Source organism: Vanessa tameamea, chromosome 28 (assembly GCF_037043105.1).
Source record: "Vanessa tameamea isolate UH-Manoa-2023 chromosome 28, ilVanTame1 primary haplotype, whole genome shotgun sequence".
NCBI lineage: Eukaryota > Metazoa > Arthropoda > Insecta > Lepidoptera > Nymphalidae > Vanessa > Vanessa tameamea.
Genome location: NC_087336.1, coordinates 1,526,885 through 1,552,127, shown reverse-complemented (window position 1 = coordinate 1,552,127; position 25,243 = coordinate 1,526,885). Strand labels below are relative to the sequence as shown.

The window sequence follows — 25,243 nt, the reverse complement described above, 5'->3', positions numbered from 1 at the left end:
AAACTTTTGTACAGTATTTATTGTTTAAATAACTGATAAATATTTGGCTCACAATCGCTTTAAATCAAATGAAATTAAATCAAAATATACTTTATTCAAGAAGACTTTTGAATCGTCATTTCCAAAAATATATTAAGTGAAGCTACCACCGGTTTGGAATGTAGATTCGAGAAGAACCGGCAAGAAACTCAGTAGTTACTCTCTTTCAACATCTAAAAATACAGTCATGTTAGTTAAATACAAAACAAAAAGTCTCGTGATAACGGCTAATCGGGCATAAGAGCTCTTAAGAGTATTCTGAAGTGCTGATACGTGGAGCGAGTAGGTACATCATTTCGAATACGCTGTCGGCATATGTATGTGTAAAGTGAAATGCAACTCTAGCAGAAGAACCATATTTCTTTTTTGAGTGATAAAGTTTTCACTTGAACTGAGACAATTTTGGTCTCATTGAATTTAGTAGACTTTATCTGGGCTTGTATATGAAGATATTTTGAAGTCATAAATTTAGTTTTTCATTATATCCACAACATTTCCAGACGTAGTTTCCAGTGGTAGTTGGACTATGTACGATTAAAAAGGTAATCAATTTTTGTATGAAAATTTATAGTTTCACAATTCTCTTAAACTGTACCTATAGTTTACAAATAAACTTAAATTAATAACTTGTAATCTTTTATTTTACAAATCTAAATGATCTAATATCCTTCATCTAAAACAATCGGATAATCCGAAATAATTTCGTAACCGTATCTGAAAACCCGTAAAATATTATAAACGTTTGGAAGGAAGGAGGTAAAATGAGATAAACCAAAATCAATAAAATCAATTCAATTACTTTTATTAATATAAAATTAATAATTAAACAAAAAGTAACTTGGACAAAACAGAAATTGATCATTTTGATAAAATCAGTGATAATCATTGTATGCGCACAAGAAGTAAGGATAAGCTTATAACGCCAAGTTTCCGACTCCGCAAAGTCAATAAATCATTCTTGGGGCAAGGTATCCGTTTCTATAATAAAATTCCGCAGACATTTTTAACTTTGCCCTTTCATAAATTCAAATCATTTGTATAAAATACATTGGTAAAGAAGGCATATTATTCGATACAAGATTATATAGATGATAAAAAAGCGTGAAGTTAATGCTTGTTGACTTCCAGGCAGGATAAATTATATACATATATAATAGTATTAAATCAAATTTTAGCTTCGTCGAAGTGTCCTTTGCTTTATGTTTTTTTTTATATGTCATAGGTGGCAAACGTGCAGGAGGCTCACCTGATGGAAAGTGACTACCACCGCCCATGGACATCTGCAACACCGAGGGGCTTGCAGGTGCGTTGCCGGCCTTTCAGGAAAGAGTACGCTCTTCTCTTGAAGGTTCCCAAGTCGTATCGGTTCGGAAAAACCGTCGGCGAAAGGTGGTTCCACAGAGTGGTTGTTTGTTTTTTTGTTGATTTCCGCGCATATTTAGGTATTCTATTAATTAATTTCTTAAAATAATTTTCGTCTTGTTCCATCACTTTTTAATAATTGCCATATATGTTCTGAGCTCGTAGGAGAACGATTCCTCACCGTCCTGTCGAGTTCATCCCAGACAAGTTCTTTTGGCGAAAGATCAGGTGACTGCGATGGACGAAAAAGTTCTGGCACAGCTTAGACGAATGTTTGGCATCATTATCTTGTTGAAATGTGAATTCAGGACCAATAAGATTCAGGCCACAGAGTACGACTGAGCCCTGAAGAATTTTTAAATAACCTTCTTTGTTCAGTTTTCCGGTTATCCTCACAAGCTTTTCGGGTTTATTGTTTCCAAAACACCTCCATATCATCACATTCCTCCTTATCCTATCCCTGATGTATAGTAGCGTGAACTGAATTGAACTCTTCCTAAGGCGTCTGAAAAATGTAAAGGTCATAAACATCCTCGAACCTTTAGGTTTGCGCCGAGAGATAGCGGTGCTGGGCGTTTTCTATCGACTGTATTACGGTGACTGGACTAAGGACAATTCTCTCTATTTCCTGCTTCCCCTTGCCTTCACAAGTCTACGCATGCTGGCTCGCGATATAAAGGCCTAACTTAATTCGATCGCGCACGAAGAAATTCAGAACTCTTTTCTTTGTCGCACCCAAAAAGAATTGGAATTCTCTACCAACACAAGTGTTCCCCTCCTGAGTTCCATCAAAGGAGGCGTGACGCATCTTGCGGGCCAGCATGGCGAGGGCGACTAGTGCAATTCATTCTCCCGTACCGTACTGGCCGTCTTCGCGTTTGGACTCCATTATAACTTACCAACAGGTGGAGTAAGGTCATATGCCTACGCAGTATAAAAATTCATGACTTGCGAACGAATTTAAAAAAAAACTTGATATTTGTAAAGATTTGCAGGCATTCGTAAGTGAAAATAAAATAAGTAATTAACATAGATCCGTATTTTTCTGCTGTTTAAAGTGAAATAGTGCTTGTCGACATTTGCTTTCACCGAACTCAATAGAATTGAGTCACGCCGGTGGAGTTACGATGGATTAAGATATAATGGCGCATCCACACATGCCTACATTAAAGCAAATTAAATGTATTGTATTCAAGAAAACTTTACAAGCGTTTTTGAAATATCAATATTTTAGCTTTACCACCATTACGGAAAGCAGCGTCTACCGGTTAACCTTAAACAATTATTTACTAGATGTAAAAAAACATTTAAAGTTCAACAAAAATATTTGAATACATGTCAAGATTCAACTTCAGGTAAAATTATTCAAAATTGACAATTAAGTTACTTAAAGTTACAGACAAGTAAAGTTTATCAACTAAATTAAACCAAAACTCTAAATAATTATAAATTAAACAGTACCTAAATTTAAATATATACCTACATGAAAAATTATGTTTGAATGTGCAAAAAGTTTTATTTTATTGAGGGAAATAATTTATTTTTATTTGATTATGTCCCGATACTTTTTTTTAAAATATTTTAATTGATTTAAGGTTACATCTGTTCCATTTGCAAGCGGAAACCGGGAGTTACATTTTTTTTTTATTTCTAGTATTAATAGGATGTGTAAACATACACACATAATATACATATACACATAAAAATTATGGAAAATATTCTATAAAATCTAATACTTATAGGGATTTTTTTTATATTGCTCCGTATAAAGTGTATCATTGACCTATTCCTTTTAATTAAAAAAAAAATAGCAATGCTTTCTATTTCTGTACATTTCGCGCCAAGCCAATAATTCTACAGTATTGCTTTGATTAATGTCTCTAATAGTATTCGTCGGTTATAAAAATAAGTATATTTTTCTTATTAATAATAATAAATTATTGTTTCTTTGCCCTCTATAATTATAAGTTCCTAAACAATTTCATTCATTTGTGTTCAAACTTTCGCGTATTGCACTGAGTTCAGTACTGAGTATGTAAATAAGAATCTAATTATATATAAGAAATTGAGAAACGAATTAAAAAAATATAAGCATTAAAGTACAATTGCTTTTAAACAATATCGATTTCACACTCGTCTGAAGTGAGTTAACTGTGACAAACGCGGGCACGTTACAGCCGCCAAATCATTTGAAGCATCACAAGTCAAGTCAAAACTTTATTCAATATTATTTATTTATTTATTATTATTGTGTTACATTTGCTTATTGATAGTCAAAAAGTTACTACCGGGTCGGAAATTAACACCTCGGACTAAAGAAGTTAAGACGACGGTTCCGTCGAAAGAAACTCAGTGGGATTTTTTTTTTAACGTAATTTTTTACAATTATTGTTTTCATACAATGACAATAAATATATTTTCGTTATTTGAAACAGCCTGGAGGCGATCGTCTCATTACCAAAGTGTGCAACCAACTAAGAAGTTATTAGTGTTTTAAAATCCTTTAGCACACAAACGCTCTAAAGAGCGTTCGTTAAAAATATTTTAGAGATCCTGTTTTAAAAACTTATCTAACAACTCTTAACGAATCTCCTGCTTATAGATTGCACGAATAGCCCTCTTCTGCAATACAGAAGATATTAATTAGAGCCGCTGAAAACGTATAGATGGCTTATACAGAAAAATAATTCAGGCACAAAACCATATTCGCTTTATGGCTCTCCTACACATGGCAGTATAACTGACAAATTCCAGACTCCTTCAAGCATCAATTCACAGATATAAACAATAATTTTTCACTCCAGCTTGAACCCAGAACTTTGGGACGTGCCTTATAAACTAGCTACTAGGCCAACGAGACAAAATATATCATAACAGTTTAAAGTCAGTAAAGCGTGAAACTTCCTACACGTAACTTTCACTGATTACGACTAATAATACAAGTGTTGCACGAAACATGTATAATTTGTTAACGATAAAAGTGAATTTGTTGTTGTCTAACAATTAGAAATTACTTAGGAGGCTCTAAGTATTTTTTTTTTATTGTTAGGCGGGAAAATGTGTCATCATTGCCCATAGATATTGGCGCTATTTTATTTTATTTTATTTTCATTAGGACAACCAACAGTAGCAGGGCCGAACCGTAAGTTTAGGGGACCCTGGGTTAACACTACTTAGGGGCCCACTTAAGATATAACTGAACGTAGACTTGAATTAAATTAATTTAATTGAATGGGTTTGATTAATTGCAGGCTGCAAACGATACGATCTGTTTAATTTAATATAGTTATGGATTCTTTCGCATTATGGTCTATTTTTGACGTTGACTTAGCTTAGCTGGAGGTCCCTTGAATTCACGGGGCCCTGGGCTGAAGCCCAAAAAGTCATATGGTAGATCCGGCCCTGAACAGTAGATACAATATCACAAACAAAGAAAAAAAATACATTTCAAAATGATCAAGGCAAAAGTTCTACTACTTACAGTCTCACCATGCATTATCATATTACACAATGTAATTATTAAAAATATAAATTAAACATAAGCATATATAATTAAAAATAAGAAATATAATACATTTTTTTAAACTATTATATAATTAATAAAACCAATAATTGGAAAACCAATGATTAGAATTGAGCACAAATAAAATTCTTTATTTTTCGATTGAATTGAGGGCAATAAAAAGGCGCGAAAATTTTTCATGTAAAATCTTATAGAATAGAAAGCCTCAATCTCAAACGATTAATTTTGAAAATTTGCACTAAAATTCGATATTTAAATTTCATTATAATTAATTTTGAGTACGTATTATTTTCTTGAAGGCGTTTTTTGTTATGTAGAAAGGCGGACGATCGAATTATATGACATTTATAACTATTGTGAATTTATCTGTGTAATTGATTTGTTTAATTAAAAATTTATTCAATTTGACAATCGTTCAAATTTAAAATCGTTTGAATATACACCCCACTTATCTTGAATAATACTGATATTGCCAATCAAATGTCTATAAACTTATTTAAATACCCGTATTTAGTATACATATGGCATTTTATTAAGTTTGTTAATTTTTATAATACTTCCACGTGTTACTGTGTGTTCCTATGAAACAATTTAAAAAAAGTTTTTTTTTTTAATGTAAATTAATTTTATTTTGAAAATAAACATTTTTTCAAAATCAACAAAACTGCTTCTGTTGTGTTGTAATGTTATTGAGTATTCGCATCCGTTGCAGTAACGGTGCAAATATAGTTCAATGACCTTTACGGTTCAACGAGTTAGATATTGAAAGGTATCGACTTAGAGTTTGCGTAAAGACCTTTAGGTAAATTTTAATTATTTTTTATATACTGATTTATTTTGGTCACTGTCATCAATGAGATTAAACTGGGCAAGACTGCACATATGAAAATGTAAACAAAGGTGCACGACAGACACGGCGTTGGATACAATGCTTTTTTTTTATGTTACAGGGGGCAAACGAGCAGGAGGCTCACCTGATGGAAAGTGATTACCACCACTCATGGACATCTGCAACACCAGAGGGGTTGCAGGTACGTTGCCGGCCTTTAAGGAATAGGTACGCTCTTTTCTTGAAGGTTCCCAAGTCGTATCGGTTCGGAAAAACCGCCGGCGAAAGCTGGTTGCATCATAAAGCCTCGATTCATAATTTTTATATAAATATAACTCATTCATAGCAGATAATTTTTAATATTCTAAATGCGACAGCAACTCTGTTTATCTGTCTGCCTCTCACAGACAAACCACTGAAAATAAATTTGATATGAAATAAGTTTAAACTGCAAGGAAGGACGTGGGATTTTTATGCCTAACATCTTGTTATCGATCCCTAAACGCTAGCGAAGTCGTCGGAGACAACTAGTATAATATATTCCTGAGTCTATAATGAGCTGAGATGATAGAAAATGAGCATACAGCAAGCACTAGAAATCTTTCAAAAATCATTTAGTAAGATTTCTCCGTCATTTTGTAAAGCTTGAACAAAGACAACAAATTTTAAAATTCAAAACCGTCCTTTACAAATCGAATATGTATATATTCTAATTTTGTAAAGGAAAATCACTTTCGAATTTTCTAAAACCTTTTTAAATCTGTTCACTAAAACTTACGTTATTTTATCTATTGGTTTAAATTATCTGTGACGTTACGGAGCGTGCATAGATAAAAAAACGAAAGTTTTCTGTTGTCGCCACAGAGTAGTAGGTCAGAAAGTGACAGCATAACGGAAATAAATGCCACTCTTAAAAATATAATGTGTGACCTAAATTTAATTGATTTAATTAAATTAAATCTTTGTTTATATTATTATGAGTGAATGAATTCTCAAGTCATTAAAAGCAGTTTATTAGCTCGTGGAGAACAAAATAAATTAAAAGGTTTTGGAATCAGCCAGAAATTCGATCCACTCGATCACTAAAACCACTGCGATGATCGTCCACGGCACGGCACACGATCTTTCCCAAACTCACCCTACAGTCAAGTTAAGATGTCAATAGTTACAACTTAGAACAAATTAATCTTTCGGGTTCAAACTCGGGCAAGTGCTGAATTTTCATATATTTAATTTGTGTTAATAATTAATTTCGTGCTCAGTGAAGGAAAACATCGCAAGCAAACGTGCATTTGAAATTCTTATTCTCCAGAAGATCATACAGAGCCTTAGCAGAATAATATTAAAAGGCTTTACTTTAATTTTACGTTATATTACAATCATTTCGTGCTCAAAAAAACTATCTGACGCGAAAAACACGCCATAAATGCTACCTCCAGTTGGGTAGAAATAAGCTTCTAGCCAAAATATGTATTAGAGTAGACTGCGGGTCTTTCATTTATTGCATAACTATTTAACCGTAACATGAGTAAGACGGAAGATATTGACATATAAGTAATTTTAGCGCCTTTTTTCTGACATGGCGGTGGCGGACGTGTTGCAATATGTATGAACAGACACATCGAAAAGTCAGCACGAAAATTAATTTGATAACAGCACGTCGATTTCAACAATCACAAATTTCTGAAACTCCCAGAATACTTTCCAGATAAGACTTCCAAATTACAGAACTATTCATATTTTATTGTGGTAGTTTTGTGTCGCGTAAATTTTAATTTAATTTTATTATTCACTTAATTCGTCTTCGTCTTTTTTTTAATATTACAGATACTTTTTTTTTAAAGACATTTTTTTTTATCAAATCGAAATAATCAACATTGCGATTATATCCGAGTTAATGGTACAGACGTAATAAAAAACCTTGCGGTGTGTTTTGACTGAGCTCGCTTATTTTGTTACATTATACAGAAAATTTAATTTCACTTATACTCTATTCCAACCACAAGAGGACAAAAGCCAAATAAACATTGCCGACAAATTGACGGGATATCATTGGTCGAGAGCTTGATTAATCTGTGATATTCACTAATCACTATAAATTAGCGAAAAATGACGTTTTGAACGTCAACGAAAGTGTTATCGGAATTTTGGAAGTAAAATTAACGTGGAAATAAACAGTTAAGTGTAATAAATAAATATATATTAATCAAGAACTGTAAGTAGTGCACAACATAGCCGAGTTATTAGCAAATCGCATGAAATACGTAAATCTAAGGTTCGTTTATCTTTTTTCCTACTTCCATTGAAATAGGTCATAGTATTGTTGTGTTTTTTAGGTGTGTGAGTCAGTATAATAACACAAGGAACTTCGTTGTAAGGAACAGTTAATATTTCCCACAGCGCCAGTCTATGGGAACTATTTACTAATAGTTATATTTGTCAGTCCGTCTTAATCTAAATAAAATAATAACAGCATATATAAGTAAGGCCGTAATAAATTAATATCAGTTAACGTAATAAAAACATTGAGATATATAAATATACATACATGTCGGATGCAACCATAACTAAATTACGTGATTTATGCGTTTACTATTAATAAATTATTCTAAGGTGAAGCGAGACGCATAATTTCTTCAATTTTAACGAGTTTAACGATTATTTTACACTAGCGTTTTTTAAACGCCAAGTTCAATAGTGCTTATTATAGAGAGTCGAAGTACGGATAGTTATAGGTAGTTTTCTGTCACTGAAGAAATGGCTTTGAGCTTAATGTATACATATGTTGACATGTAATTCCTTTCTCTTGTTTTTCCTAGTCCTTTTTAATTCAGTGCATATTGTGGCACTGATGAATTTGACCTAGCAAACTTAGCTAATACAAAAATAAAGGAATTTTGACCCATCGGTTAGCTTACTTATGTGTTAATATACCAATAGTGTTTCATTATATTATCTTAGGAAGTAAAACTGTATAATTATGTGCTAAAGATTTTCGTCAGTGTGAAAGGGGGCGCATTCGTAAACAGAGAAAGAAGAAAGAGCACGGCGGCCATTGCTCGATTCGCGAGTCGCGTTCACTGTCAGTTTTGACGACGCATTCCACGCGTCATGACGCGTTCCATTTTTAAATCGAATCGCGTAAATCATTCGTAAATTTTAATTTAAAAAGTTCACTAATAAATAAAAATGGACTTAAAAGAGATAATAAAGTGGTTTATACCGTGTTTCCACGTGCTACTATATTATAGAATATATAAAATTAACTTCCGTTTGATTATTTGTTTGTTTTTACTCTCGCCGTGTCCCAGTTTCGCGGGTAAAGTGTACCATAGTGACGTTGTTTTAAATAGTTATAATGTAAACAATAATACCAAAAATATAGGTTTATTTAACGAATATCAAGACCAAGATCATGACAGGATGAATGCACCTCGAACGTATAAAAGCTATGAGGATACCTCTGTTGGTAAGTTTAAAATTATCAGTAAACATCTAAATTAATATTGACTAATCGTTTTTTTTATTATTGCTGTGATCGAAGGTGACATTATGAAGATACTAAATTTAACCTTAAATAACGAGTATGCCGATTTCTCTTTTAATAATAAGGTAAATAACACACGATAGCGCATTCTACATAACCACACAGAAAGTTTTTCTATATTATAATATTAAAAAGTTATTCTTAAGCTGTACGGAGATGATATAGAACATTATGACAAATAAAAAAAAATATTTTGAGATTATATTCTATTTTCAAATGTTGTGTTAATATTATTTCTAGTTTTGATTTGACCCAAATATTAAGAAAATCACACGCTTATTTTGTGGAAGTAATTGAATAGGTATTATAAGCAAATCTTAGATTTACATAATACATGGGATTTTTTTCACTTTAAACCCCAAAAAATATGAATTATATTACCAAAAAACAACACTGGATTTAGCTGAAACTAAAAATCGTATCGCTCATTAAGGCAATTTGTATTAAATGGGAATTACTTACCGTATAGAGTGCGTAGTTTTATGTAATTTTTACTGGTGACCGCAATGCGTTACGATGTTTTTAACTGATGTCAAAAAGGAGGAGTTTCTTAATTTGGACGTTTATATATTTTCTATGTATGCTAGGCTCAGCTCCGTCATATATAGACGGATTTACAAAATGAATGGAAGAGGTGTACTCCGAAACTGATATTCCGTTCATAAAGATCTGATGATGACTTTCGGAGACAGACAACGGAACTCTTCAATAAATCCTAACAAATCAACCAAACGACTGTCGGTTTATTTATTTTTTTAAAAACTTTTATTTCATTTAATGAGTATTTTCGATCTTTTCGTTTAATACCTAACTATTCTACTTTTACCGTTTCGCCAATAACTTCAGAATAAAGGTTGTGACTTTGACTATAGGTCTAATTATCTAGCTCCTTTACGTGGTTCTAACCACGTTACACGAGTACATCATCCCAGGAGGTCGAAGCGTGATGTTACAGTCTAGAATTTTCCTTAATAAACAGGCAACTAAATTTGGGCTACACCCAAAAAATTTTTGCAAATCGAACTGATTGTATTATTTTTATATAAACAAACTCTTCAACTTTATAATATTAGTACATATTATACGCGACATCATTAAGTTTCATTATTCTGTTTAATAACGAGAGAAAACAGATTTTCATTTTGACACGAATGTCTCGAAATTATCGTCGTAATAATGCACTTGTTCTACAAATAAGTGGACCAAGATGACAGGCGATATATATACTTCATATGAATATACAGGTTTTATAGCTATACTAGTTTTTTTTTTATGGTATAGGTTGGCGGACGAGCATATGGGCCACCCGAGGGTAAGTGGTCACCACCGCTCATAGACAATGTCGCTTTAAAAAATATTAACTATTCCTTGCATCGCCAATGCGCCTCCAACCTTGGGAACTAAGATGTTATGTCCCTTGTGCATGTTGTTACACTGTTTCACTGATCCTTCAAACCGGAATACAATGGCGGTAGAATATCTGATGATAGTATCGTAATTATTTCTTAATAAATCACAGATCCAAACCTTCCTTATGTATCGTTCTGTCCATTGGTGACAATCTTATGGAAATTATTCTTGCTTAAAAAACGCATAACGTGTTTCCCCCAAATTAAGTGAGGGGTATATGAGACTCGTCACCGGAATACCCGATAAAGAGCAGCGGAACACTCCGTCATTTCGGTAGAGGTCGTGGGATCTCTTTCGCATACTACTGTGACATGGTGTTAAGTTGATCGTTTTAGTAACTAATTAACTTCCATATTGATAACATCAATTAGGTTACTTACTAGATTATGAAAAATACGATAAAACAAAAGATAAAAGATCAATGATGACGACAAAGCTGAACACGGGCGGCGTTTGGTGCGAAGGTCGCCAAGCGCATCCTAGTACACCGGAATACCCAATATAAACCAGCGGTACACTCTCCGTCTCTTCGGTGGGGCTCACGGGGCTCCGTATGCTACCGTGACGTGGTAGGTTTATGCAAAATTTCTTGATGATCGGATGCGTAATTTGGACGTTATCGTAACACACTAGCAAATAAACTTATTCACTTCTCCATTTATAATATTGGTAATACTTTCTACTACGATTATGAAAAATACGAATTAAAAGATTCGATTTAATAGAAGATATTAAAGAAAATAATACATGACAAGAAAACATTTTTATCAACGCCCTTGAATACCTACCGGGAGTTTTGTACGGTTCCGTCAAGGTCACATAGGACACGCACTTTATTCTACTGTTGAACATCAATACTTATTTCTGTGTGGATCAAAAAGGTCACAGCCTATAAATATTCCACTGATGGGTACCCTGTCTTTTTGAGATTCCATAGCAGGTTTGGGAATAAATGTAGCAGATTATTTTTCGACACATCCAAGTGTTTTTCATGTTTTTCATCACCGCTGATCATGAGATGAATTATAAACTCAAACTTAAGCCAACGGCGTACAGCCCGAGTCCATCTCGGGTCTCTTTGATCCAGCCACTGGAATTAGAGATCCCTTTTGGCGTTTAGTTGGCTGTGCATTGACGCTGTAATGAATTGACTACCTAGTATGGCGGTATACTTCTCTCATATCCAGTACCTATTGGTGATAGTACCCTCTAACCATCAGGCTGTATTTTTGAAATAGATAAATAGAAAAAACAAATAGATGGCAACAATATGGCAAGGCTTTGTGCAAGCTCGTCTGGGCCCGTCTGGCCATGCAGTCATCATATATTCTCCTGCCGAACAGCAATTATTTGTAGCTAGTATTTGTATTCCAGTTTGAAGGGTCAGTGAACAGGTACAGGAACAAGGCACATAACATCACAGCTCCCAAGGTTAGTGGCGCATTGGTGATATGAGCAATGGTTAAATTTTGTTAAGCTCAATGTCTACCAGTGATGATCATTTGCCAGGTTGATCTAATTTCGAGCAAACCTAAAAAAAAGCAGAAGCCTCCAACCAATCAGATATATACATATTATTGACACGCTGATTAAGGATACCTCTTCAGGATTAAGTGAAAGAAGAAGCTGGTCTTTGTACATTTTTGAACATTTAAAAATTACATCCCCTAAATTTTACCGACCAAGGCAATGACTTACGATATTTAAAATAATATTAATTTAGGTAAACTCCATTCCAATCACATGAGTATTAAAGACAAAATCAACAAGATTTGACATTGGTCGAGCTTAAATGATCTGTGAAATTCATTATTGATTTGTGAAGGCGTGGTGTTTCGAACGGCGACCGTTTGGTTTGAATTTCCGTGTGCGTAATGAGGGTTTAGTTAGTCTTGTTCTCGGTGATGAACTATGTCATCGTTAGGAAGCCTGTCTGTGTTTAATTTCAATGTAAATCGGTAAACCCCTTAAACATAGCGTGGTTTTTATCCAGTCAGTGGTTCATACAATCTGTTGATTTGTTGCACGTAAATTTAAGGTTTGTTTTTCTTCATTCCTACTTCGATTGCCATGACTATAGTGTAAGTTTCTAGGTCGATGTTTGCGCGCTTCCCTCGCGGCTCCAGCACCAGTTCGCACCGTGAGATCGGCAAACAAGTTTGGCATCAACTTGTTCGCAGGCTATACAAGCTATATCTGAATAATATCTTAGCAAAGATTTTTGTTGAAAATATTATATATGTCTTGTTCTTGAATTCATTTTTAAGGTTTCCTTTATTCCTCGCTCTGACATTTAGTCTCTCAGTAATTATTTTTTCAAAAGCTATAATGTAACTTGCAATATTAGTTCGGCTTGAAACCGAAATAAAACTGCTTCCTTATTTTATTGCTGGTCTCCGACAAAATCGGTCATGAGGAAATGATCAGGTCATAAATATATTCAAACGTCTGTCATTAATAGCGAATAATGTTCTCGGCTCGCTAATGACTTTGGTTGGCAGTAATTTGCCAAAGTCTTGAGTGCAAATACGCAATAAATATTCAATGAGCGTTTACAATGTTGTAGAGACACACAACCCAAAGAACTTGTGGTACATTAATTTTGACGACCTCCGTGGTCGAGTAGTGCGTACACAGGTTTACATCGGTACGCCATCCGAGATCCCGGGTTCGATTCCCGGCCGAGTCGATTTTGAAAAAGTTAATTACTTTTCTATGTTGTCTCGGGTCTGGGTGTTTGTGGTACCGTCGTTACTTCTGATTTCCATAACACAAGTGCTTTAGCTACTTACATTGGGATCAGAGTAATGTATGTGATGTTGTCCAATATTTATTTATATTTATTTATTAGTGGTTCCTTAATAATACGTGATATCAAATATAACGGACAATAATCACTAATAACATTAAGTTACTTTGGTTTACTTATGGGTAAAGCGCCTTCACCTAATTCAAGTATGTAACATCATAGACACATACCGTGCAATAATGTGCTCGGAACGAGGCTGATAGAATATATTTTTGCACTTAATTAATTATTGCGGGGAGGTGGGGGCGTGTAACAGTGTCCTCGTTGACCCTACATCAGTACCAGCGCAAGTTTTGTACAAATTAATGGTATTTTTTATAATAGTCATTCAGCAATGTATTACGTTCAATGTTCTGCAATCACTATGATGGTGGCATTTTGTGGAAGAAAAAAACATTCTTTAAAATAAATTATTAAAAAAAAAAAACATTAAGTTACGTTGTAATTATCCAAAGAGCAGAAGTTATAGTCTGTGAAAATTCTACTACTGTGCTGAGGCCCTTTGAGGAGAAGGTTTATTCCTTATTCATCCATTGCTCCAATGGGGTGTCTTTACATACATATAAACACAAATTTAGCACATGGAAATTTAGTGGTACTTGCCTAGTTTTTAACCTGCAATCGGTTAAAATGCACGCAATGAAGAGACAAAAGCAATGAGAAAACCCTGTAACGTATTTTACTTGGGTGCAAACAAAAGTTTAAATGTCGATTTCCGTCATTTTAACCGTAAAATATGTCAAAGTTACATCAAATTGCTCATCCCGAATTTCTTTTACTCATAATCAGAAACTTAAAAATCGATTCCCACGTTGAAAAAATGTTGACGCGAACTTTCATCCTCAATTTCACCCTCTTGAGTGATTTATTTAAAAACACTTGATTGCCGATTTATATTTTCTCACTTTCAAGACTTACGAACTTAAACCACAGAACCTTTCATCCTAAATCTCACCAAGTTTACCTGCATTTAAGTCGTTAACATAAGCCTAAATACCGATTACCATATTTCTTACATCAGATGAATTCATAAAAACCTTCATCCCCCATTTAACCCCTTCAGGAGATGAATTTTGATAAATCCCATCCCGAGACCATTTGGTTTAATCTGCGTTTTGTACGTTAGTCAGTCGTTTTAAGATGTTGTTATGTATATATTAGTATATTATGACACATAACAATAGGTACATAATAAACAATTTGCATTTACAAGACTCGACAAGCAACGTCCGACGTAAAACCTCATAACTGATTGTTATTTAACGAATTTATAATTATAATAAAAAATTGTTTACGACGCCCGTAAAACATCGTAATTGATTATTATTTAACGAAATTGTTTAAAAAACTAAAAAACACCCTTTTAGAACGCACTAAAAATTACAAAAGCAAACCCTTTCATTTAATACCCATATCATGGGGGTGGATTTCAAAAAGCGAGTCCGCCATCTTGGGGAGGCCGCCATATTGGATTTGTGATGACGTTTCTTAGCTATTGTCATCCGAACTGAGAGCGTATGCAAAATTTCATCCTAATCGAAGACCGGGAAGAGGGTCAAATTAAGATTCCAAGATTTTCTTACATACATGGTTACAACTGAAGCTAATATAAACGTGTTAATGATAGAGGAGTATAGTTAGAATAGTAACTAAGATGTTACCTGTACCCGTAGTAGCTCACTTACCATTCAAACCGTAACACAACAATAACTATTGTAAGTATTGTTGCTTAGCGTTTAAATATAAGAGCGGAAAATACCTACACAGACGGGCTTGCGCGATGACCTAGACCAAGTAAACATGGAAAAAAATAAATATATTGTCTTATTATAATGATATAAGCAACGTAGTGCATAACGCCACGCACACACGAGGCAGCAGAGAGCGTTGGAGTGGGGATCTGATGCTACTAGACGTCAAGTCGTTTTCCGTCGCGGCACATGAGCGACTTACCCCCGAAGCCTTAATATGTTTCACATAAAAAGCACGGGCGCAAAATATTCGAATTTCTTCACAGAAAAACCTACAAATGAGATGCGGTCCGGATGTATTTTAGAAATTCCTTCGAGATATGTAAATTTCTCTACCTTGTTTTATTTTACCGCGTAATACGTGACGAATTACAAGCGATCGAAAAACCCAGAATTTCTTATACGGACTCAATCCAATGAATTTAAGTGGCAGTTTTAACCACGTTCTAAACCAGTGGCTCTCAAACTGTGGGCAGTGGAACAATTTTGCATCGTACAGCCAATTATAATGTTTCTTTATAAAACACTTAATTAAATATAATGGGACTTTATAAAAACGAATATAACGCAGTAATTATACAGAATAATTTCATAAAATACAATGCTAGCTATCTTGCGTGAGGCAATATTATAGATTTCTTTAGGCTCTGAATTCAAATGATAACGATTTACAACTTCGGTATAATATAGCAAATAATGTGCTTACAAAAAACTGTGAGAACCATGGTACTCTTTTTCGTCCACCAACATCTTAAAACAATGTTATACATCTACGACAGTCTCAAACTTATAAACTACTGAAACAAAATGATAAGATAATTATAGGTAAACAACATATGCAATAAGGTTAAGTTAGATATTATGTAACAACAAAAGTATACCTAATATATATTTAAAAGAAAAAAAAGAGAAAAGATTTATGTTACTCGCGAGAATTGATGTACAAACAAGGCATACGCTGACGTCATCTGATGCTCGAAGTCTGAGGCTTATGCATTGCGACAATACGTATATTCGCGATGTATCTATGAATTTCTTTCATCTTATTTTATGCTCAATGATGAAGGAACCCTACATGTGTCGAATGTGAATCTGCTAAGTGCTAAGCTAAATCAACTAACCTGCAATCAAAATCAAAATATACTATATTCAAGTAGGCTTTTACAAGCACTTTACTAATAATTATATATGTATATAATGTATCTTGACTGAAAATCAACAACCATTGGCTTCACGCTTTTCAGCACCGTGGTGGGATAAGCTTTAAATTCTCCTCAAATTAAATAAGACATTAGCCCAGCAGTGTAATATTCAAGCTGTTAATATATCTTTGGATATGCAATAGAAATAAATGGCTGATGGATCAATAGACTAAATGGACGGACGGACTTCCGCCAATTGCGGATATCTGGTTTCATTGATTCGCCTTTATGTTAAATTCACTTAAAGCGAAGTAAGAGTTTCCGTTCCGGTTATTGCTTTTTTGAAATTCATGAAGTTTGATGTTTTCTGTAAATGTTTTGAGTTAATTTTGTACGAGTAAAAAAGTACAGTAATAAAATATAAAAGTTTATTGTTCCCGGCTTTAAAAAGATTGAGAGCCACTGACATGCAATGGTAAAAAGTTAATACATAAATAACTATTAAGTTAAATATTTACGAGGGCATAAATTTGGCGCTTGTCGCGAGACACATTTCCATAAGCCTCCTGATGTTGCAAGCCCTCTGGTGTTGCATAAGCCCACTCTAAAAAAACCTGTAAAGGAAGATTGGTTAATTGAAAAATCCGTCACTCGTGTGGTTTAAAAATAAAAAAAAAAAAATCTGAGCGTACATTTTTTTTATTAGTCTTAGACTTAAGTGTAAAGTAGTATCCAATCAAATGCGTTCGTATAATTAAAAAATGAAATTGAATATAACTTTATTTTAAAATTATCTCTCGATGGCTAATAACTTCCATCAAATTAAATACGTAACAAATTAGCGGTGCTCGAGATCAAACTTGCAGTCCATGGTTAATGAAAAAATATTTCTTGTGTACTTCACGGCCAAATGAATAACCTATAAAAGAAATTGAGAGACTGTTTTTGAAGTTATTTTACCTTGTTCATTTTATGATGCGCGCGTAAAGACAGATTTGATAACTACACGATGAAGTTGCTCACTAAACCAGTGACGGACCGTAAGTTTAGGGGGCCCTGGGCTAACACTACTCAGGGGTACCGTGAGACATATCTGAACGTAGATATGAATTAATTTAAATAAATGAGTTTGATTATTTGCAGGACTGCAAACCATACGATCTGTTTAATTTAATAAAGTTATGGATTCTTTCACATTATCGTCTATTTTTGACTTTTACTTGACTTCGCTGGGGCCCCCTTGAATCCACGGGGCCCTGGGCTGAATCCCAAAAAGCCATATGGTAGATCTGGCCATGCAGTAAACCGCCTTATACCTTCCTTAAACCTTATCTATCTCACTTACTCATACGAAAAATAACGAAAGAAATATGTTCGTCTATTTCAATTGTATTTTTCATTTGGTTTAAATTTTACAAAAAAGTTATTGTTGTTGCCTAGTTACTCCTTATTGCATCAGCTATCTGCCAGTGAAAGTCCCGTCAAAATCGGTCCAGGTGTTCCAGAAATTATCCGGAACAAACAGAGAGATGGACAAAAATTTAAAGAAATGGTATATGTACCGTGTATACATACATATGCATTTTGTAATAAGCGGTTATTTTAATATTACAAACAGAAACTCCAATTTTATTTTACGTACCAATAGATTATAAATAATTATTAAATAAATATTTAATTCTGATAAAATTGTGAATTATTTTTTTCGTGTTAACGTTAGACAATAACATCGTGGGGGGGGATACTAGACTCTCGGGTGAAAATCTACCAAACGTACTAACATCCATCAATGAACAATAGATCAGCATATGGACAGGAGACATTTACGAAAGAATTTAATTATATATGTTTGAATTTCAGGACGAACTTTTGGTCGTCCGTTCAAGAAAATGATCCAAGCTATGATACCGCTGGCGTTCCAGCTCGGAGCGGCTGCGACTTGGGCGACGGTGGCAGCGCTTGTAGGCGTCAAGACCTTGGCTGTTACTTTGATCATACTCAAACTACTGCTGATCGCAGGTGCTGCAAAGGTAAGCCTTATTATTATAAACCACACGCAACGCGCCTTGGCGGTAATCCCGACTCGTACGACGTGACGTTTTCCAATGCCGTCTACTCCCTTGGTAACCTCGGTTGACCTCGAAAACTATTCAGGATATCGATAGTATCGATGACTCTCTGTAAGCAATACTATTAATTAAGAAAGATAGTTTTAAAGGTAATGGTTTTTGCAAAACTCTCAATAGTATTGACACGTGACAATACTATCGAAATGTATCGATACTGTCACTAACACCTTAACTATCGATAGTCTATCGATATTGGACTACCGATATGCAACACTAGAAAAAAAAAAAAATTTTAACGATGTATAATTGTGGATAGGCTTCGATCGGGTCTATCGTAGTCCTGCACGAAATTATTAATATAGATAAAAGATAGATATATATCTCTTTTAAATGTAATTTTCAATATCAATTACATACTCACACAAATAACTTTATTTCGTATAAAATAAACGCGTTGTCTAAAATTTAATAAATATATTATAAAGCTAAATACGTACAGTTTTACATGTATATAACATATCCTGCCTGGAAGTCAACAATTTCTAATTTTATGGTATATTTTATTGGTTTTATCAATTATATAATAGTTATATATAGAGACTACCTGTCAGTAGTAGAACTTTTGCCTAGATAACTTTGTAATGTATTTTTTTTTTAATTTAGATGTAATATTTTATCTACTGTTGGTTGTCCTAAAGAAAAAAAATATACAAGTATTAACTCCATGCCTTTCTATCATCGATATAATTGGAATATCAAACATTCGTTGATTGATACTATTACCAAACGAAAGTTTTAAAAGAAAGTTGTTTATAACCTATATCATTTTATTTAATATAACCGGAACAATTTGACGTGTCTTGTTTTCGTCTGTTATGATGATGGCATGGGACGCATTCCATTCAGCCACGTATAATCTATTCCAAACATAAGAGGAGAAAAGCCAAATAAACAACATTTGACAGCGAAATCGCGCGATATCATTGGTCGAGAGCTTGATTAATCTATGATATTCACTATGGATTTGCGATAAATGGCGTTTTGAACGTCGACGAACTGTCTGAAACTTTGGAAGTAAAAATAAAATGTATATAAGTAATTAAATGTAATATTGTTGTATTATAAATAAAGATATATCAATCATAAACTCTTAGTAGTGCACATTATGGCTGAGTTATAAGCAAATCGCGTGAAATACGTAAATCTAAGGTTTGTTTATTTTTATTCGTACTTCCATTGGAATAGACTATATCTCCATTGCGGTTTATATGACGATGTATGACGAGACGAGTAATGATTTCAAGCACTTCTTTAAGTGGGTTCGAATCCACAACAGTCGATTTAAATTGACCTGTTGCATACGCTAATGTGAAAATTTGATAAAGATTATTTATTTACAAAAATCAATGTTAAAATTATCAGGCGATGGAGTGAAAGTTACTTTCTAACACGTGTGAAGAGGATGAGACATATATTTGCTAGGATTTAGAAAGAGACGGATGTATTGGAATGTTAAAAATTCGTTCGAAAATTTATCGTTTTTTTTACTATGCTTAAAAGGTTCTCGATACGGTTGTATTTTTGTTACTTCTGCTTTTCTTCCCTTATGAACCGATCGTTTTTATTAAATTTCTTTTTTTATTAAATTTCTAGGAAATCTTGCCCCAAAGGCCACTAAAAAGATCAATTTATTTCCAAAATGGGCGATTTTTTTTATGCTCTTGATTTTTATTGATAAATTAATTTTAGTTGCAGGATATTGTTTGATATATTATTGTTAAAAGTTAAAACGTTTTATGCGCACCTTTCCGTCTTAAATTAAATTATATTATAGGCGTGCATTTATGAGTGCGTGACGCCCGTTATTGACGTGTTCGACAAGATGTCTTAGTGTGCGTGAGACGACATAAAGACACCAAAAAAATAAAAAATAGATTATATTTGTTGAGTTTATTTTATTTAAAATTATGAATTTAACGTATTTCTCTCGACATGGCTTCCATTACAAACCGGAATCACTTTATTTTATACAGTACTGTAACATTACGATTCAAAAGTGATTCGAATAAAGTATATTTTGTTTGATTTTCATTTTATTTCACAATCAAAATTCAGTAAAGTATAATATATTTTGAAACAATTTTTATTTGTAGATTTACAATACCGGTTTAATTGGTAGGTATTTATAAACATACAGGTGGGTTCAAAAGCGCTGTTGTTTACTGCTTGTTAACGGTTTTTTTCCGAACCGGTTGAAACCAGCTGATGATCGACATTAAGGTATAAAAAATATAATTGTAAATTATTTTTAATATTATACTTAGTGAACGATGACTGTCTGATGGCCCAGTGGTTAGAACGCGTGCATCTTAACCGATGATTTCGGGTTCAAACCCAGGCAGGCACCACTGAATTTTCATGTGCTTAATTTGTGTTTATAATTCATCTCGTGCTCGGCGGTGAAGGAAAACATCGTGAGGAAACCTGCATGTGTGTAATTTCAACGAAATTCTGCCACATGTGTATTCCACCGACCCGCATTGGAGCAGCGTGGTGGAATATGCTCCATACCTTCTCCTCAACGGGAGAGGAGGCCTTAGCCCAGCAGTGGGAAATTTACAGGCTGATTATGTTATGATTATGAACGATGACTATTGATGAGCGGCAAGCATAACTGTTTTTTTCATGTACTTAATTTGTCCCTATAATCGTGCTCGGTGATGAAAAACATCTCGAGGACGTGTATGTGTCTAATTTCAATGAATTTCTACCACTAGTGTATCCCAACCCTTATTTATTTATTTATTTAATTGGAGAACATACAGCCGTTGATAAACAAAAATAACAAATACTTAATAACTATTAGGCCAATAACGGTTCTCACATATAACATTAAAGATACTGAGAGTAGGAAAATAAATGAAAAAAATAAAACAAAAATGATAACAACATTACATATAAAACTAAGTGTCTGTAATTAAAAAGCCAGTGAGACCACAAGTTAAAAATTACTGTCTTTGCAAACATTTCTGTCATGTATCGCTTAACATTATTATGCTTTCTACAGAAAACATCAAAATCTTCACAAACTTCGACAAGCTCATTAGGACTAGCAGGCGCTCTGATCAGAAAAGAATTCTGCCTATAATTTGTCTTAGCCGTTAGGACATGCAGTAGGGGCTGACGACGTCGATTTATGGTTTAGGTGTTATCAAATCAAGCTTGCCGAAAAGATCTGTGCAGTCAATGCGGCTATTTAATATTATTGGAACAATGTTGTGGTATAATCTCCAAAACCTCATAGGGAGAGAAGGCCTTAGCTCAGCAGTTTTACAATTGTACGGTCAGCAAAAAAAGGCCTTAAGGCGACGTAATTTCGTTTCCCTTTTCTAACTTTCTAATATTTTTATACTCTATGTACGTTGACTATATTTATTATTAAGAAATAAAACTAATGGAATCTTATCACGTCTCTTTGTAACCAGACTTAATGTAAACATAGCTTATTAGATACATACTAGGTAAACGATAATAATAGTCTAAATTAACAGCCACTATTAATCTATGTAAATATTATAAATACGTAAGTAACAGCTTGACTTATTTAGATGGAATTTGCTACGGCGATAGTTTAATTGTCAAGGATATAGGTATTTTAACTGTAAATTAAAAATGTAATGTTTTGTGTGTTTCTCATTTCAGATCGGAGCGCTGTTCGCTTCCAAAGGCCATGATCATCATCAGGCATGGACGCCCCAGCAGAAGGAGATACACCTGCATATACACAATGGAGGATTGCACGGTGATGAGCAAAGTGTTCCTATCTGTAAGTACAGTATTTCTATCAGGTTATTAAATTTGACAGTTTCTTATGAGTTTGGTTAAGAGTTTCTTGCGAGGTATATAATAAAATAATACACATACAGTATTATATAAGTATACTTGGTGGTAGGGTCCAGTGCGAGCCCGTCTAGGTACCAAGCACTCATCAGATATTCGACCGCCAAACAGCGAGACGTACTGTTTTTGTGTTCCGGTTATGAGGGTGAGTGAGCCAGGCACAAGGGACTTGACATCTTACCTTTAAAGTTTTTAGCGCATTGGCAATGTAAGGAGTATTTATATACCATATATATATGTCTATGGGTGGTGGTTACCTACTTGCCCGCCCACCTATCTTTACAAATAAAAAACAAATATTAAATGATATACAGTTATGTACATTTAAAATGACTAATCTACTCATAGCGGCATCTAGCGGTGATTAGTAATACTGTCTAACTAACTCTAAGTAAGGTTTAACGCCAACTCTCGAACAATACGTAGAACGAAATGTCGGTATGACATTTCAGAATATTAGAGTAAATTAAGTTACAATACAATTACATTACGAAATATAAACTGAAACCCATATTTTTTACAAATATTGATAATTAATTTATTTAAAGATTAATATGATATTTATAAACCTCCTCGAAAAATAGGTAATGATACCGCTACAAGATGTCGCTGCACTAAGTATTGAGTACATCGAATCGACGCTAGATGGCGTTGTAACATATTTTCATACAATGTCAATTATTTAATTTTCAGCGCCATGGAGCAGAGAGGGACAGAGCCAAGCGGATACTAAGCAGGTCAACGTTATTTACGAGTCCTACCCCGGACCTCAAACCATAAGCACACCATATGGACACTACATGAAAATCGAACCGGGGGCCCAAGTCACCCAATGACGAATGACCAAATATAGATCTTAAGTTATGTTGGTGGTAAGTGCTGGGTCCACCCTTCCACCAGGTTATTTACCGAAACATTTTGTGAATAGGATGAGTCAGTGTAATTATTGACAGTGTCATATAAAGCTATCCTATCGATGGTGATATTATTTTAAAACAAAAATTTAAAAAGCAATTAATTTTTTTAAATTTAAATTTCATTTAATATCCAGTACCATATCATAATCTGTGGCTATAAATCAGTTTTTTAAGTTGGCAACATAAAAAAAATAGTCATACTATAGGACTTTAAATTAATTCGATTTGTTTTATATGAAATTTTAATACTTTTAAATTTGTTATGTTTTAATTATATACATTTGTTTAATTAGTATTATATATTAACTGACTGTCTCATAGGTAGATAAAACTCCACAAATCCCGAGGTTCAAATCCTCGATAATAAAATGTTATTAAGTTTATCTGTCAAAAAATTCTCAGTAACAGCCCGGTGGAAAGCAACTCTCTGGTCGTGTCGGATTATGAGACTGATGGAATAAAGGGTGCATCTGTGTGTGTGCACACACATAAGCTCTAATGTGCTGCGTAGTTTTCTGGTCTTCCTGGTCAAGACGACATCATCATTAAATAATTTATATTAATTTGAAATAAGCTTAAAGAGGCTACAAAACTATGACTACTGATGTATTTTAAAATAAACATAGTATTTTTGATGACAAATATATATTGTAATATAGTTAGTTAAATATTAAACTGAAAGTATTAATTTATCAATATCGTTGTTACCTTAAAATGTTAAGTTAATTTATTTATTTAATATTTATTATTAAGTTAGTACAATTGTATGTCTGTACTTAAATCGAACATGACGAATTTTGACATGTTGTTATAAATTAATTCTGTAACTTGGTGCTGAAAGGCGAATAAACAGAATTTAGATTAGGCTTAGATACCGCAAGGAAAACCGAGCGTATCACCTCCGCTATACTTGAACATCGGACAATTATTTTTAAATTAATCAAGTTATTTGAGCAACAGAATTACTTGGTACGATGTTAGGATGGTAGGGTGGTAGGTTATACCTTCATTGTATCGATTTATCTCAGAAGAGTTTTTACACTTTATAACGGCACAATTACACGGATACAAGCTAAAGTAGTATCGTATAATAGTAATTCGTGCATATCGCGAACTGGACGTGATACTACTGCGTTGCAGAATATGTTATAAGTAATGTTAGGCGCCGTTTTAGCACTATTTTTTTTTTTTTTAATTATTTGGCAAACGGTGAAATGACTGTATTTGTAATGTAAATTATATTTTGAATAAGTTCCTCTGTTTTTGTATAATTGTAATAAAATTTGATTGTCTTGATGAATTTTTATTTCTCGACTTTGAAATTATTGTCTATGGTTTCCTTGGCTGGAGTGTTTAATGATTTGTTATAATGAGAAATGTTGCCAGGCTGCAAATTTAAAGTTGATTTAAAGTAAATAGAGGTAAATCTTAAGATTTTCCAGTAAAACCTGAGATTCACCGACATGAGCTGGTAACTGTAAGTATTTATTATAAAGGGACGACTTTTTCGGACTTTTACCATTCCAACCTAACCTAACCTAACATGTAAATCTCAAGATTTACCAGGTGAATGATGGTAAAAGTTCGAATCCCAAAGTTTTATGGACATTTTCCATTCATAATCGGTAAATCTTAGGTTTTACTGGAAAATCTTAAGATTTACCGTAGTTCGAGCTTTTACAGTAACATATATATATATAATACCCGCCACTGTCTAGTAGTGGGTAGGGCTACCTGCCCTATTCGTACACCTATCTACATTATATATAAAAAAATAATATCTCATTAGATATATTCTTAACAGAAATAAAGGTTTGAAAATACGACGACAGGAAAAGATGGTCACGTGTCGTGCTCTACCGCGTAATGATCCTATAAAGTCATCACAGTTTAATCAAATCTGACGTCACACGGACAAGTTTCCCTTGACACGACTGATCGTTTT

At 33.7% G+C, this 25,243-nt stretch overlaps 1 protein-coding gene across 1 annotated transcript; it reads left to right on the top strand.

The window, feature by feature from the left end:
- The first annotated feature begins 8,817 nt into the window (after positions 1 to 8,817).
- LOC113396742 (uncharacterized) lies at positions 8,818 to 23,329 on the top strand. Its single transcript, XM_026634796.2, has 4 exons — positions 8,818 to 9,222; positions 18,273 to 18,442; positions 22,184 to 22,307; positions 23,075 to 23,329. The coding sequence occupies exons 1-4, from the start codon at positions 8,943 to 8,945 to the stop codon at positions 23,215 to 23,217; spliced, it is 717 nt and encodes a 238-aa protein (XP_026490581.2). The 5' UTR covers positions 8,818 to 8,942; the 3' UTR covers positions 23,218 to 23,329.
- Positions 23,330 to 25,243: the final 1,914 nt, after the last annotated feature.

Bases quoted from the DNA above. Each gene is read 5' to 3' on its own strand.
- LOC113396742 (XM_026634796.2), top strand. From the start codon at position 8,943: ATGGACTTAAAAGAGATAATAAAGTGGTTTATACCGTGTTTCCACGTG. The intron at 9,223-18,272 runs GTAAGTTTAAAA...TTTGAATTTCAG, and splicing joins CTATGAGGATACCTCTGTTG to GACGAACTTTTGGTCGTCCG. The intron at 18,443-22,183 runs GTAAGCCTTATT...TTCTCATTTCAG, and splicing joins TGATCGCAGGTGCTGCAAAG to ATCGGAGCGCTGTTCGCTTC.